This window comes from Dendroctonus ponderosae, unplaced genomic scaffold, assembly GCF_020466585.1.
Source record: "Dendroctonus ponderosae isolate FM_Combo_2020 unplaced genomic scaffold, Dpon_F_20191213v2 Dpon_F_20191213_7, whole genome shotgun sequence".
In the NCBI taxonomy this organism is placed as follows: domain Eukaryota; kingdom Metazoa; phylum Arthropoda; class Insecta; order Coleoptera; family Curculionidae; genus Dendroctonus; species Dendroctonus ponderosae.
Genome location: NW_026018916.1, coordinates 4,420,896 through 4,436,743, shown reverse-complemented (window position 1 = coordinate 4,436,743; position 15,848 = coordinate 4,420,896). Strand labels below are relative to the sequence as shown.

The 15,848-nt window shown below is 40.1% G+C and overlaps 4 protein-coding genes across 6 annotated transcripts; 3 read left to right on the top strand and 1 right to left on the bottom strand.

The window, feature by feature from the left end:
- The first annotated feature begins 1,021 nt into the window (after window positions 1–1,021).
- Window positions 1,022–3,721, top strand: LOC109537770 (leucine-rich melanocyte differentiation-associated protein). 2 transcript variants are annotated; one of them, XM_019904652.2, is made up of 5 exons: window positions 1,022–1,177; window positions 2,277–2,504; window positions 2,557–2,696; window positions 2,746–2,972; window positions 3,381–3,721. In XM_019904652.2, exons 1-5 carry the CDS (start codon window positions 1,112–1,114, stop codon window positions 3,458–3,460), a joined length of 741 nt encoding a protein of 246 aa, XP_019760211.2. In that variant the 5' UTR covers window positions 1,022–1,111; the 3' UTR covers window positions 3,461–3,721. The 2 variants fall into 2 exon arrangements, with proteins under 2 accessions (XP_019760211.2, XP_048524366.1); XM_048668409.1 differs by lacking the exon at window positions 1,022–1,177 and adding an exon at window positions 1,184–2,226.
- Window positions 3,494–6,324, bottom strand: LOC109537771 (gustatory receptor for sugar taste 64e). The gene is made up of 8 exons (XM_048668410.1): window positions 5,646–6,324; window positions 5,406–5,594; window positions 5,201–5,349; window positions 5,023–5,151; window positions 3,992–4,155; window positions 3,770–3,932; window positions 3,625–3,714; window positions 3,494–3,568 (listed from the first exon to the last, which is right to left on the bottom strand). The coding sequence occupies exons 1-8, from the start codon at window positions 5,941–5,943 to the stop codon at window positions 3,494–3,496; spliced, it is 1,257 nt and encodes a 418-aa protein (XP_048524367.1). The 5' UTR covers window positions 5,944–6,324.
- A 249-nt stretch (window positions 6,325–6,573) lies between these two features.
- On the top strand, window positions 6,574–8,298 carry LOC109537769 (gustatory receptor for sugar taste 64f). The gene is made up of 7 exons (XM_019904651.2): window positions 6,574–6,896; window positions 6,946–7,131; window positions 7,192–7,349; window positions 7,399–7,524; window positions 7,577–7,894; window positions 7,952–8,041; window positions 8,094–8,298. The coding sequence occupies exons 1-7, from the start codon at window positions 6,671–6,673 to the stop codon at window positions 8,166–8,168; spliced, it is 1,179 nt and encodes a 392-aa protein (XP_019760210.2). The 5' UTR covers window positions 6,574–6,670; the 3' UTR covers window positions 8,169–8,298.
- Window positions 8,299–10,332: 2,034 nt separating this feature from the next.
- On the top strand, window positions 10,333–15,642 carry LOC109537768 (SH3 domain-containing kinase-binding protein 1). 2 transcript variants are annotated; one of them, XM_019904649.2, is made up of 10 exons: window positions 10,333–10,499; window positions 10,570–10,665; window positions 10,862–10,973; window positions 11,033–11,286; window positions 11,524–11,741; window positions 11,797–11,929; window positions 11,986–12,219; window positions 12,596–12,814; window positions 12,866–13,150; window positions 13,280–15,642. In XM_019904649.2, exons 1-10 carry the CDS (start codon window positions 10,496–10,498, stop codon window positions 13,705–13,707), a joined length of 1,983 nt encoding a protein of 660 aa, XP_019760208.1. In that variant the 5' UTR covers window positions 10,333–10,495; the 3' UTR covers window positions 13,708–15,642. The 2 variants fall into 2 exon arrangements, with proteins under 2 accessions (XP_019760208.1, XP_019760209.1); XM_019904650.2 differs by having other exon boundaries at window positions 10,334–10,499; window positions 12,866–13,111.
- The last annotated feature ends 206 nt before the right edge of the window (window positions 15,643–15,848 follow it).

The window sequence follows — 15,848 nt, the reverse complement described above, 5'->3', positions numbered from 1 at the left end:
AATTGGCGTCATTCCTCGGGGGAATGACTAATGAAATGAATTTAAGACTGAATGTATTAGACCTGAGTAATTGATGCCGCTCTGTGAGTTGGTGAGTTATAACTCATCCCATCTCACATCGAATTGCGCTTTTGGCGGAATAATTCTTGAAATGAAATCTTTTATAGGACATTAATTGAAATTTTGTTGGCTTCTATCATCGCTTCTAAGATGGAAAATATAAAATCATTGTGGCCCTTATGGCAAGTGCCGTAATATGCGAAAAAGTGTGAACTTCTTGAGGGTTAATGAGTAGAAAATGGAGGATAGGGCGCCACCTTGCAACAGCTGGTAAGAATGATCTCTAATTTATAAATCTTTTAGCTTGAACTGAGTTTAGTTTTCCGACAATCAGCTGAAGTTTTATGTATTTTTTATATTTCTCTCTATTTTCCGACCGACTTCCTGCTGTACTAAACACATTTTCTTCTTACTTTCCAGGTTGCAGGTAAGCTTTGCATTACTTTGCCCTGGTTGTTATATACAACTTTTGGTGCCATTTTCATCAACTGACATTGCGCGACTTTTGCTGATGATACAGCCATCATGGCTTCTCACACAAACTCAGCTGGTTTCCGAGCAGAATGGCTTTAAAATGTGGTCTTGAGGCGTGAAGATCCACACAAAGATCTTATAGTGCTTCAACCGAGAATGAAGTATGAATCCGAGCCAGCGTTACTTAGATAAATCTATATAAATACCGCCTTATCGCGTCTCGCATGTTAATGGTAAATGATATGCTTTGAGAGACTTAATTAAATACAACCCGCCTACTATGTCACCTAAGTAATTCCTCTGCAATCTTCGAATCCGAATAGAAAACACCCGAATCAATTTGGGCAGTAGCCCCAAAGAGGCAGCTGATGCTATGAAACCGACCAAAGCAGGTTCTTGAAACAGCCCAAGAGAAATTTGAGTTCATTTTCACTAAGTTTGTCAACGGCCGATTTCCCATCGGGTAACCTGATAAGCGATATGTGTTGTTTTTTAATACCAGGGAGCGCAGAAGCTCAACAAGTTCAAATACGAATAAGTACATTATACCGATCAGCATTTTGTATGCGTTTTAATAATGGAGGAAAGTGTGACGGAATTTACCGACATGCTACCAAGCACAGTTTCGTTCAGTGAAGGCAGGGTAAGTTTCGAAATGTTCCTCTTATGGGCTGCATTTTGGTTTTCAAAAGCGGAAAAGTTAGCGTTAAAAGTCGTAAAGTTTATGTTTGAAAACTTCAAAATATCAGTGTGATATGAAAGAAACCGAAGGTGTTGTGATTCATCTTCATCAGGCTCAATGTCTTGCTTTATGCATCTAAATTTGAAGTTGAAAATTTGACATTGTTATACGGTTTATTTTAGAATCATTCATTTTGTGCGCGGTTTTTACTAAGCCGGAAAAATTCAGTATTAAGAGCGGCTTTTGCGAAATTTTGTGCTTCAGCTGCACCAAGTCTTGTCTAAATATGGTGAAAAGTCCACGAATTGAAACTCTTTATTTTGGAAACTGAGAATTTTTAAAGGAGGAGATCAATTGTGCATAATCATCCATTTTGTGCGCGGTTTTTACCAAGTCGGAGAAATTCAGCAAAAATTATGCATTAGCATTATCTTCCTTCATTCATATCTACCAACCAAATTTCCTATTTTAGACTTTCAAATACTTCCAAGTTGATTCCAAATTTTCACCTAGCCTTTACCTTCCAGTGTTAGTTATTTTCACTTTCTCATGCACCCCTGCAAATGTGGACATTTTCAAAACAGGCGAAATTTTCTAGTACAGGGCCGTATTAGCGCAAGTCAAAAAAACGAGTCAAAATCATAAAGAAAATGTACAAAAAAAGATGTTTGACATCAGAGGACTAAAAAAAACTCTCAACCACAGCAACAGAATAAAAGGCGATTATTTCGAATGGAAACAGCGCCTTTAAAATTCCATAGTGTCTCATTCTAAGGCGACTAATTATTAGCAACAGAAAAAAATCCGGCTCTGCTTTTGCCCTGTGGGGCTTCATTTAACTGGATCACTTCCAATTGCCCCACATTTGCCCAAACCTCACCAAAGTAATGAATTCAGTGTACTTCTACTGCATGATACTGGACACAAAATCCACCAGTGAAAAAAATTGGAAACTCTCTCACCTAATCAGGGAGATCCTTCACAGCGCTGATGGAAAGCGGTTTGAAAAGGTCCCATGCAAAACTCAATCTAAACCCCAACGAATTTCCTGCTCTTGCAGTTATGCTACTGCGGCCAAGGTTGCACCCGCATCCCTGAAACCTTAGTGAAACTCTACGGGGCGAAGGTCCAAAGCCTGGACTTTAGTTCGAACGATTTGGTTACTCTTAAGGGACTGGATGCGTTCCAGCAGCTGCAGGAATTGGTTCTGGATAACAACCAGCTGGGCGATTCATTGACTGTGCCGGTTTTGCCCAAACTGCACACGTTGTCTCTGAACAAGAACCAGGTGAGGCTTTAAAACATAATCGCTTGATGGTTGAGTAGTTGATTTGTTGCAGATTTGTAACCTGGAAGCGCTGCTTCTGCAAATCAAGCAAAACCTGCCAGCGCTCAACTATCTGAGTCTTCTAGGAAATCAGGCGTGTCCCAACCAGTTGAGCAACCAGGAACACGACGAAGAGGATTATCAGCGTTACAGGTGCTGGTGAAAACTCAACCATCTCCTTTACCTACGAGGTTTTTTCCAGGTACTTCGTGCTTTATCACCTGCCTCAGCTGAAATTTCTGGACTCCAATCGCGTTTCCGAGCAGGAGCGGTGGGAGGCCAAAAATAGGGGACAATTTATGAATATTGTAACCCCATCAGGGGCAGGCAATGTGAACGTTAATCTGCAGCTGAACAACTTGGCCATTAGTGGAAACTTGAAGTACAGCCCGCTGCCCAGGGCGCTGAGGAACCCAGATGACTATAAGGGTGAGTTGCTAGATCCCGTAATGGAACAGGATTGAAGGCAATTTCATCCAAATCGAAGGGCTTTTAAAGGGTGCCAGAGTGGAAAATTTAAATAATTAGTTAACAAAATTTAAATTGATTTTTTTTGGAACTACTGGGTGCTAAAATCGTAATTTTAATTTGAAATTTTGTGTCGGTGGTTTTTATAGACGATCTTGAGGTGTTGAGGACCTCATAAATCCTCTTTAGAGTGAAAATGGACGGGGAAGCAGCGTTAATCATAAAACTATTTTCAAAAGAGCTATTATGAACTATATTTTGGTTCAAAAAATCTAAGATTTCCATCTTTTACTACAAAGTCATGCTCTCAATCGCCAACTAGTTAATTTGAATTGGACCGGTGGTTTACTAATTTTTGCTAATCTTTAGGCGCCTACGGTAAATGTCGTTACCGCTACAGTGGCAAACACTCGGAAGGCAACCGATTCATCTCAAACAATGACCTCTAGCCAAACCTCCCTATTCTACTACTATACTAGTTATTAATAAGTGTCGTACAAGTTGGCTTGGCTGAACTGGATCAGGACCAGCTCATACGTAACAATCGCACTGGCCACCTGCAAATGCAACTGGTCAAACTTCTACATCGCCCTGTAGATGTCTGCCTACTCACACTTAGAATGGTGCCTCTTTTAACCGCAAACATCTTGCATCCAGTCAAGGCGGTTTTATCGAAACTGATTTGCGTCAACAGTCTTCTGATCTGAAAAGACTTTATTGTCAATAGTCCCATATAAATCCTCACTCCCAATCCTCACCTCAGTGTTATACAATGTGGAATCCACTGAGTTCAGAATATGAGTAAACGCTTTGCTTTCGTCATTGATCCAGGCGGCGTAAAGTGAGACCATGGTGGTTTTGAAGATCAGATACCCGAAGGAGAATATCAGGTAGACTTTGCGAATTGGTAAAGAAATAAACCTGGAACGAGTTTGGATGTGGGACTAATCCGCCAACAATGGGCACTCCAAAGTGCTTACTCTAAACTGCGGTAGAGCTGAATGAGCAAGGAAAAGATGTTCATGAAGTAGGAAAGCAGCACGATCACGGAGATGTAGCAGTCCAGCTCTTTGCAGAATCGGGTCAAGCGGTCGTAGTCTTCACGGATTTGCCTCCAGAAGCTTAACTGGGCGTGCTGGAAAAGCTAAATAAGAGGCTGAGAGAGGAAGTTGCTGCAGAAAATTAGCTGGTTTTTCAATTGACATCATAGTTTGGATGGAAAGTCCTTGATGTTCTCTGATAAATTTTAAATCAGCTGCATGTAAAGAACCGGAAAATGATGACTGTTCAACGTTCCGGGTGCATAAGTTATTGAAGGTTTTCTTATAGTAGGTTTTCTGAAGAATTTTGCTTTGCAAAGACCAATTTTCTACCTTTGAGCTAAAATTGCTAGAATTGATTCAAATTTCACTGCAAGCAGACACATTATTTTCACTTGTTTAGTTAATACAGGGTGACCCAAATCTCCACCAACTTTATCGGCGCTAGGGTATATTTTCATGCTTCAGTGGTGTAGAGACCGAACTTGAGAGGAATTCTTGTGCGTTGAACTCCTTCGACAATGCGGAAAATAGTAAATTGAAGAAAAACTTTAAGTCTGTTGTTTTCTGAGCAAAATGTAGGTAAGCCTTAATTGAGAGCTCTAATATCAGCCGTTTGAGAGCTAAATAACATTTTGAGGTGAGCACAGAAACACGGGTGAACAAAATAAAATGAGGCTTTGATGCACTTAGAGAAGCCAAAGACTTGCATTATTCAGTAAAAAATACTGCTGGAAACTACCAAACAGATCAACAAAGTAACTGAATTTTTTTCTTAAAAATCCCTACTTTTTCCTGTAAAATTTAATTTTTCTCTAAAATGGCGCATAATACGGCTTTTCGCAGAAGGCCCTTTTTTGCTTACATTCATACACATAACTCCCGGCCAACGGGCTTCAGCTACATAAACCACAGTAAATAAAGACGAAAAAAAAATGAAAACTGTTGCTTCATTTCCTCTTGAGCTTTACCTTGAAATCATCGCGTTCCTTAATCAACTTCTGGCTAATTTGCCTGAACCTCATGGCCAAAGCGCTGCTGGCAATGATGATGAATAAATCGTTCAAAGCCCAAGTGAGGTTCGAATGTACGGTTATCGCCTGCAAAAAACCTCAAATCATACAAAAAAAAACCAGCAAACTGGCTCACAGTGCAAAAAATCCCGGTACCAATAGAGAACGGGATATAGGCGAAGAGCTGGGGAAATGTATCGTTGAAATAGGCAAAAGTCGTCAATTGGTAGCCACTAGCGTAGTTTAGATGCTCGTATTTATTGGCGACGCTCAAAAGATAATCAACTGAAACAGCAAAGTTGCACCCTGCCCAAGAGTCCAGCATCACAGCTTCTACTCACCGATGGCCAAAGTTAAGAAAACCGCAGTCAGCACTCGGATTTGCTTGTCCAACTTCTCCGGATATCCGTAAGTTGCGGCCATCGTCCGATCAATAGCATGCCAAGACTTGAGCAACTTGGACCACGAGAGCGCCAGATAGAAGAACAGCAGCACAGTGATGAGCGATCCCCCGTAAAAGACTGCGGTAGCTAAAATAGAGTTTCAGAGCTCCGTCAGTTCTAGTCAGCTCTTTATCCTACCAACTCCCGATATGCTGCTCCCGTGCAGAACCCAGTGCATGAAGCAACAAGTCACAGCCAGAAGAAGAGCACTGATGATCAGCAAGGAGTAAATCGCCCTCCAGCTCAACCACTTGAACTTGAGGTCTTCAGGGCTTTTGCTGAAGTTCTCCTGCGGCAGCATGCCAACAATATGGGAGATACGCATGAACAATCTGAAAGAGCATAGGATAGACTTTGGGGGTTTTGAGGACGGTTTCAATGCAGGGGGCAGAAAAACTTTTGCTGGCTTGATGCGCTTGTGTTTCAGCAGGAACATTTGGGCTTTGCGACGCTCAATCTACGCGCTTCGATCGGGGGTTGAGCACTATAATTTTTCGTTGATGATGGAGAAAACATTAGCGCCTGTCAATTATATAGGGTAAACAGATTTGAGCAGAATGGAATGTTTACCGACACGCCTGATTATTATTATCAATCATAATTGCGCGATTTATCGGATATTGGACAAGTATCAACATTGGGGGCGGGCACGGCTGGAAAAGTTAGTGAATTGTAAAATATTTGTCAAATGCCCCCAACCGACAAACAGAGATATTAAATATCAATTATCCACTTCCCAGCCAAAGCAAACATGGTAGCCATATAAAGTATTCATTTGGAAAAATCCAAGCGTTCTTCGGCTATCAAAACATTGTCACAGCACTCAATAGGCGCCGCCCTCCTAACAATGGGAGCCCTAAAAAACGCTCTGAGGCCCAGCATTTTCAACCAAAGCTCCGACAGAACTTCGTTCCAGGAAGTCATCAAGCTTCCCTTGATTCTGCTGCAGTTTTTCGGATATTTTCCTGTTACTGGTAAATTATATTTACAAATCTTCTACGCCGAGGTGGACGTTTTTGAGTCAATATTTTTGTAGAAATTAGTAGACCAAATTGCTCAAAAACATATTTTTGGAAAGAAGTTTGGTCGAGGGGCATTTTTACAGCAAAGTGGCAGAAAAGTGAAAGTCTACTCGGCCAAGAATCGCACATTCATTTTTGTGTATGCATGCATATTCGCGGACCTTCCAGATTAGATTAGTTGGAAATATGCTTCCTTCGAAGTGTGTAATCTGGACCATTTCAGGAATTACTGCGAGAAGTTACAAAGGCTTAAACTTCAACTGGAGGTCCATCAGGACTTTCTTGAGCGTGTTCCTCTTGATTGGATACTTGTTCCAGTTGGGCTGCTTTTGCGCCCACATGCGCATTAACAAACTCCTGACTCTAAGTACCACTGAAAATAATCTTCAAAACACATTTTAAATCGGTCTTTTCAGATCCGCTAATGTTTCACTTGGAGAGCGTGCTGCTTTCGGCCTTGTTTATCTACTTGGCCACGCAATGGCGCACCTTCTCCAAGCAATGGTTCTTTGTGGAGCTTTCCATGAAGCGATATGGACTGGAATCGAATATGAAAAGGAAAATCTCCATTGTTATGCTGTTAATCTTAGGACTGACATTTGGTGTGTTGGTCTTCAATTCATTAGATGTTTGGGTTGAGTTGATGTGATGATGTTTTTCAGTTGAGCACGCGCTGGTTACCAGTCAATCCATTCTGTTGAGTATGCAGAAACACCCCAATAGCACATACGAGGCGCTGCAGGAATACTTTGTGCATGTGGAATTTGTGGAGATTTTCTACTATTTGCCCTACAGCGCTGGCGTTGGCGTGTTCTTCAAAGTAAGCCACTTATTTCAGTACAATCACCGCACAATCATGGGGATTTTAGATCCTCATTGTCCAGAAAACGTTCATGTGGTCGTTCGTGGACATTTTCATCATAGTGCTAAGTATTTACCTAAATTTTCGCTTGCAACAGATTTCTCATAAGCTAATGCACATGTCGAGAAGTAAGGTAAGTGAGAGCAATTGCTCAATTTCGCACTTCAATTTTCCACAACTTTCAGGTGATAAATGAACATTCTTGGAGCGCCATTCGTGAGGACTACGTGAAATTGTCACGATGCTGCGAGCTGATGAACAGCCAGCTTTGCTGGCTGATCATCTTGACCTTTTTCTTCAATCTGTATCACATTCTAGCTCAGCTATTTAGCAGCTTGAGGCCACTGGATAATTCTTTCCACAAAACCTACGTTTGGCTCTCCTTTCTGCTCTTGATTATTCGCGTCACATCAGTCTGCTTCTTCGGAGGCTCAATCTACGACGAGCATGAGCACATCATGTTCATCTTGTCCACAGTGCCAACAGCTTCGTATAATATTGAGGTAAATAACAAGTCATCATTCAATTTCGAGTGGAAATTAGTCGAATTTTCTTTTCAGGTTGAGCGTTTTTTGATTCACTTAAACAGCGCGGAAATGGCTTTAACAGGGAAGAACTTTTTCAAAATCACTCGGGGCCTGATTCTGAAGGTTTGACCACAATGAAGCACCAAAAAGTTAGCTTTAAAATGCTATATTTTAGGTCACAAGCGCCATTGTCACTTATGAGTTGGTCTTAATCCAGTTCAATCAACAGGAGTTCAAAACTGTTAAGTAATTCTAGACTTGATGTTCAGTAGAATTAAGCTGAGTTACTCGTAAAACATTCGTAAATAAATAAATGCAAAATTTCATTTTTGAATAACAGAAAAAATGTTTGATTTAGATTAATTTCTTATACAGGGTAGGGTGTCTTCAATTCAGGGGTAGTAATAGACCTTGTCCAGATCGAGAAAAGTCGAAATATACATGAGTCGACAAAACCTCCGTTTTCGAAATACTGGGAGTCAAAACTTTCCTTAGAAAATACAAATTATACATTTCTGCAACACGTTTGGTAAATTTCAATAAAACTTTCTCTGAAATTTTACACCCAACTGCGATATCGCTTTCAAAAATGTGCGTCTTCCAAACTGATGCAAGTAACAGCTGTTGACTCTCTTCAAAACATAGTTGACTAAAAAATGCTGGAAGTTTTCTTAAAATCGCCCTGAATCCTATATTTTTCAGGTGCAGTAAATGGTCTCAAAATAGATCTTCATATCCAATTGCGATCTCGCTTTAAAAAATTCAACAAAAAAGGCATAATTAATCAATTAAATTGAATGTGATTTTTAGGATCGTAGACTCATAGCGTTAACAAAACCAAATTGATCCAATGAAACAAAAGCTCTAGAACTAGATGGAAACCAGGGGAAAAATAAAGCAAAACTGACTGAAAGCTGCTTCGTGCCACCTGGAAAGAAAGCAGAAAATATGTTTAGTACAATAGACAATCTGCCTAAAGCAATGTTATAGCAAATCAGAGAAGCAAGGAATAACAAATGTAGATAATCCATAAAAATTGTTGCCATTCGGAAAACTATTCAGGTCAAACTAAGGGATTTATAGTTCAGAATTCTTACTTACCAGCTTTTTGCAAGCTGGCGCCCCATCCTCCATTTTCTGAAAATCAACTCAGTTATGTGATTATATAAAAGACAATGACCAGATGAATAGGTATGTGTTTTCCACTCGCATTCGCGGTTCATATGTTAGTTATTAACAATTTATGGCAAACAAAACGAAATTTTCGCCTTTTTGTTTATAACTTTTAAACTAATAGAGCAATCCGAATGCCCCAACGAGATTATTTATGGTACATGAGAATATCTACAAAATGGGATGTCGAACGCCTCAATCGGATTGTCAGTTTCTGAGAAATTTAGGAAAAGCCGGAAAGTTAGACATTTTTTTGAAAATTCATAGCTCCATTATTTTTTGAGCTGGAGCACTAAAGTTTTGAGGAAAAGTAGGGATTGTAATGTTCTTTACATGTGCCAAGGGCGGGCGCGGTGTAACGAGTAGTTTTCTCAAAATCAAAGTTTGCAGTTCACCTTTTTCCGGAAGGCCTGTATGCTTTACCGTAAGTCCAATTATAATTTCAAAGGACGGTTTGCCTTACGTACATATACAGAACATAATAATCCCTACTTTCTCTCCAAATTTTAGCGCTTCAGCTCAAAAAATGACGGAGCTATGAATTTTCGAAAAAACGCCCAATTTTCCGGTTTTTCCTAAATTTCCCAGAAACTAATTATGCGATTGAGGCGTTCGAAGTCTCATTTTGAAGATATTTGTATTCCCTACAAATCATCTCGATGGGGCATTCCACCTGCTCCATTAGTTTCAAAGTTATAAACAAAAAAGACAAAAATCGCGTTTCTATTGCAATAAATTGTGAATAACTCCGAATAATAAATTGTGAATAACGTTCCTGGAGTGGAACACATACCTATTCATCTGCTCATTATCTTTTATATGATCATGATGAAAATGCTATATAGCTTGACCTATTAGAACCGTTCCTTAGATATACATAGCTTGTTCCGCAAACATCTCTAATGGCATTTTTGTCTTAAACAATTGACGTATCGAAATCTATAAGAGATAAGTTAACAAAACCAGGATTAGTATATTCAGTGTTGAATACTAAATTCATCTAAAAAAGGCACGTTATTTGTCCATAATGCATAAAACAATATTAGTTTCAATCATTTTAATTCATTCGCCAGGCGCGCCTCCGCTACTGGACATTATTCCGGAATACGATCGGATCACATCAAGCCTTCAACCGACTGGAAAAGTGAGACAAACTGCTAGGGGGGGAAACGTTTTAAACAAGGATGCCCCAAAATCGAGTGGCACATTTCCCAAAACGATTTGACAAATGCCTGACATTAACAATAAAAATATAGCCAAACAGTAATCGTAAAACGTAACCAATTCAGTCTTGTAAATAAAATATTTTATTGTGATATCATTTATGGGTTGGGTTGTCTATGTTTTTCCATAAAGCTGCCAAAAATATGAGCCTATGAAGAGTGGTATTATGTGAGAAATACGATGGGTAAGTCTAAACTGTGCTAAACTAGGTTTTTGGGTGGAAATTGTTAATAATAAATGTTTTTTTTTCTTAGTGGAGGTACTGGTTGAATTTGACTATACAGCTGAGGAGCCCGACGAGCTTACCATCAAAAAAGGGGATATAATCAAGGATGTGTCTCAAAAGTCTGGTAAGTCTATAAATACAACAATTTCCCATGAGTGTCTTACTAGACAAACCATGGGTTTTTCTTGAATGTGTGCCATGGAAAATAGGTTACCTCAAGCTGTTGGTATTATTACAAATCTATCAAGCACTTTCTACTATGCAAACAAAGCTAAAAACCCAATCAATTGATCAACAATGATTTTTTCTGCAACTTCCAGAAGGCTGGTGGGAAGGAACTTTGCACGACAAAAAGGGAGTATTCCCCGATAACTTCGTCAAAATCCTCACAAAGGAAGGTGTTGTGTTAAGGAACAAGCGCGATCTCGCAAGGTAGGTTCATTCGCCAGCTCATCAACCAACTAAATAACGTGCCACCATTCTCACTGCAGAGTGAGACAATGCAAAGCATTGTTCAGCTACAACCAAGACCATGAGGACGAGCTCAACCTCAAAGTAGGAGACATTATCGATATAATAGGGGAAGAGGAAGAAGGATGGTGGCGCGGTCTTTTGAACGGCAAAGTAGGAGTGTTTCCTTCAAATTTCGTCGAAGAAATCACCCCAGCCCTAAATAGGCCCAAACCCGGTACACGCGAGGACCTTAAAATAGCCGAACCAGTTCCAGCATTGCCTGCCAAACCAGGTGAGTGTCTAATAAAATTGTTTGTTTGATTGATCGATAACTAATCCAGATTTATCTTATCTTAAGTTAGTTATATAGGTCACTGACGCCCATCAAATGTTGATTGTCTGGACACAGATAAAAATTTCGATGAGAAAATGTCTTATTGCAAACACCAACTGATCTCGTCTCAAACATCAAAGCGTCTATTTGCCTTTGAAGGCAAACAGTCACTGAAAGTTTAATGCTCTGTTCCAGTGAAACAGCAATGCGAAGCTCGATTCTCCTATAGTGCACAAAACAGCGACGAATTAACATTGAAAGAGGGCGACATCATAACCATCTTATCTAAAGATGGCAATGAGCCCGGCTGGTGGAAAGGAGAAATCAGTGGAAGGATCGGAATGTTTCCGGACAACTTCGTCGTTCTGTTGCCATTCAGTGGCGACGAAAAAAAGAGTACCCCCAGTGGCAAGGTACTAAAGAACCCAAAACAATCACGGCCCGAATATTAATTTTTCTACTACTTAGGCTGAAAGCCATCCAACAACTGACTCCAGTGCCAATAAACCCAGTTCGGTAGCCGCGCAGCGCAAATCCTTGGAGCCGAAAAGCGAGCAAAGACGCCAAGTTCCCAAGCCGAAAGCTGCACCTCCTGTTCCAGGTAGAGAGCGAAAGGTGCACTGCAGCAATTCGTTTTTAATACCTGTGATTTTTAAGGTAAAAAACCTTCAATATCGGTGAAGAAGTCGCCCTCCGCTACCGGGCTCGGACTGTTGACGAAGCTGAAGGACAAAATTGCTGATGCTGTGGATGGAGCGACCAGCAGCAAGGCAAAGGCCGAACCGGCCAAGGAGGCCAAGGAGAACAACGCTGAACATGTGAACAGTTTCGATCAGGTGGAAAGGCGACCGCTGCTGAGCGATGTTAGAGCCAACAGAGCCAGACCTCCAGGTAATAAATCGAATAAAAGTAACTGTACTCAAGTGACTAATGCAGGCATTATCGAGAAGCTTCAAATATGCGCATTGATCACAGTGACTCATTCATGAAATGGTGCCTTACTCGCTCTTATGTCACTATTATTAATACCACCAGAAATATTTAATGGATAAATTCATTTACTGGTTTTGAATCATCCTCTCAGAACTGCATGTTCAATTAGTGCTTCGATTAAATCGCCTGCTATGAAACAGCATCTTTTAGGCAACTTAACAGGTATTATTTAACCTTCTGTTTGTTTTGTGATAGTGGATAGGTATTTATGCTAGATAACGGCAACAAATGATTAGGTTTAAAGCGCTTTAGTGCATTAGAATGTTATCGGCAGGTCGACGGCTTCCTACTTCCACTCACAAAGACGAGGAGGAGGGCCTTAGTCTTCTAAACGGCCACGATCTCGTCGGCAAGTCTGAGGAGGGTTTGCGATCCAGCAGCGACATTCTCAGTACCTCGTCGTCTGAAGTGGATGGTAGCGACGGTCCGCCGAAAGTGCGACAGTGGGAGAAAAACAAAGCGCCATGGTTGGAGGAGATGAAACTGAATCAAGGTAACTGCCAGCGATTGTCCAATGAAATTCGTGAACCAACCAACGTTCCAGCTAAAAGATCGTCAGTATCTCCCGTTCCCGAACTACGGCCCAAACAACCTGTCGGTGCCGATTCAGCCAAACCCGACTCAGATGGATCAAAGTCAAGCCAAAATTCGCCGGCGGACAAGGAGGTGAATATTGCGGACATGTCCAAATCCATGTCGGAGATCAAAATCAGCCCAATGGAACTGAAGCCGATCCCCAAGCCCTACAAGACGCCCCCCAACGAGCTGGAGCAGCCGTCGCCCCTTCAAAGTAAGCCCGTTGTGTCGTCTGTTAATAGGCATTCAATAGGTAAGGTGAAAATCAATGTGTTTCGCCGTCTCATCTTAAAATCACTAGGTTGTTCGCTTGGTGAAGAACTGCTTTTGTTGCTCTGTGATTCGTTCCGGGATAAGTCATTGACGGTTAATGTTTTTCCAGGTTCCACACCCAAAGAGTCCCCTCCAAGACTCCCTAGCCAGAAAATCTCCCCCAGGCCCAAAATGGAAGCTTACGAAAATGTGATTACTCAAAAGGCTGTAACGGGCTTTTCGAGTGCTACATCGTTCACAAGCGTCAGTCATTCCAGTAATTTTTCCCAAAAAAGTACCTCCGCCAGTACGTCAGCATCGGGGTCTTTTATGACCGCAGACCTTCTGTCATTGACGCCCAGTCCAGCACCAAAATTGGAGAAAGTTGGGGTAAGTCTGGCTATGTTCAATGAAGTGCTGGATAGGTTGGAGAAATTGGAGAACAAATGCGAACAGCAGGGGCAACTGATCGAAGCGCTGAAGAATCGGCTGCAGGTGGAAACGGAAATGCGGATGATTTTGCAGGAGAAAGTCATGCATAATAACGTGCAAGTATGAGCAGGACTTTGCACAGCGGTCGTATGGTTAATCAGTATTGTATAGGCTAAAAATCGACTTTTGCTTAAGTGAGCACCGTTTCAGAATTTACAAATGCCATCGTATGCTTGTTAAATTATGCTACTAACTTGTACATTATTCTGCTTGATTGCGGACGTTTTTATGCCACATGGTCTCTTAAATACGTGCTAGGTGTACTTAGTGAACTTCGAAATAGTCCTCTATTGGCTGGTAGCGATATTTCTTTTCGAGTTTAGGAGCATTTTTATCTAGTTTTTTTATTCAACAGGGTTTTTCTTATTGTTCAGGGTAACAATAGCACATGATCAAAAGCATTGTGCTTTTATTTGGATTAAAAGAATGGTCAAACTTCTGCAAACAAATTATCTTTTTTGGAATATCGGGAAATGGTGCGATGGATTTTAATGACTCGCTGAGAATTTCTTATGTGATACTCATTTTTTTATAAAGGAACCGAGTTCATGCGCTTTGGGTAAGTGAGTAATCATCTTCAAGATCTTGTAACATTCATGGTTTTGCGCAAAAAATATTTCTGTTCTCTTGCCAACTTACAGTTTTACCATTCATTAACTTTTTACATTAACAAAAGTTGAACTAGTTTTTTTTGTAATTTCGGGAAAGCGCTCAGAAGAATTCTAATAAAACTTGCTGTGGATTTGTTCCTACGTCAGGACCATAATTCCGCATCTTCTTTTCGTAAGATTTCTGATGAAAGCAATTCTGACGAAAAATCGCGAAGTATTGTTAAATAGCACTGAAACGAAAACGATTTTTGCGCAAAATCTATGACTGCTACAAGATTTATCAAAGAGCCGAAAAATGTCCAAAAAGGGTTAGTAGATCAACTCAAAAATAATCAGTTGATTCTAGCTGCCAAATAAAAAAGTTCTGGTACTTTTTGCACCAAGACACTCAATAATTCTTTACTTTCCCAAAGTGGATGAACTCGATTTGATAATCAAAACTTCTTAGTCTTACATAAGAGCAAAGTCACAGCGAGTGTTAATAAAAGCAGAGAAGCTGGACTTTTTTGTTAATAAAAGTTATCAGTATAAATTTGAGCCAAAAAGTGTCTCAGGGTCCTTTTGATCATGTGTTGACTGCACACCCTGTATATTGATGTATACATTTTATAAAATCCTCTTAGCCTTTAACAAAGCGTGGAGATCGTTGATTTGGTTAATGTTTTTGATGTTTCGCATTATCAAAGCAGCCAACATCCGTGTGCTTCTCCCGGTCCTTGCATTGTATATTCGAATTTTGTTATTGTGTAATTAATCCCCATGAAGCTTTAATAAGTGTCAAGTCAATTTCCAGAAACCCCTTAAAGCAAGCTTTAAACAGGAGCTTTACGATTCCTATTAAGTCCTAAAAATCTTGATATGTTTGCCAATTTGTAATTGATTTAGTGATGCTATTGATAAGTTACCCATCTTTTTATAACGTGTTTCTATTTTTATACCATTTGTACCACTAAAATTTAACCCGAAAAGGGAGCGTAGTTTTTTGCTATTTTACTGGTTGTTACACAAACCCCGTATTGTTTAATTTTGCTTTCGTAACAGAAAGGTATTTCCAAAAACGGTGATAGGTACTGTGCTTTTATATAAATTGCATTGCCATTGTGAAAGATTGTTTTTATTTAATTATTTTGAGAAACGTATCAGATGCTGAATCAGCTAGGGCTTATGGTGTTTGTCTTTTAATTTTCTCTAAAATATTTGATAGCGTTTAGCACCTGATATATTCCTCCGTAGTACCGTAAGAAACATTCCAACTATACATTTTTTTTTGTAAATACAATTAAGTTAATGAAAAGAGTGATAAGTTTTGAAAGCTATGTAAGTACTTAGATTTAACAAATGTTGAGAAAATATAATATAATATAAAAATTAATAAATCTATTTAAAGTAACTTGAGTGGTGTTTTTTTATTAAAGCTGGATGTGTGGATGGCCGAGTCCATCCAGCCAGTTGAAGTAAAGGGGAAAACGCGTGATATTAAAGCGTGATGAGGCACGTAAACAAATGATATTTCCATGTTGAGGAAAGGCACACTCAGTGGCTATGCATCCGAAACAAGATTGACATGACGCACCGCAAATGGAGTTCCCGAGGGAT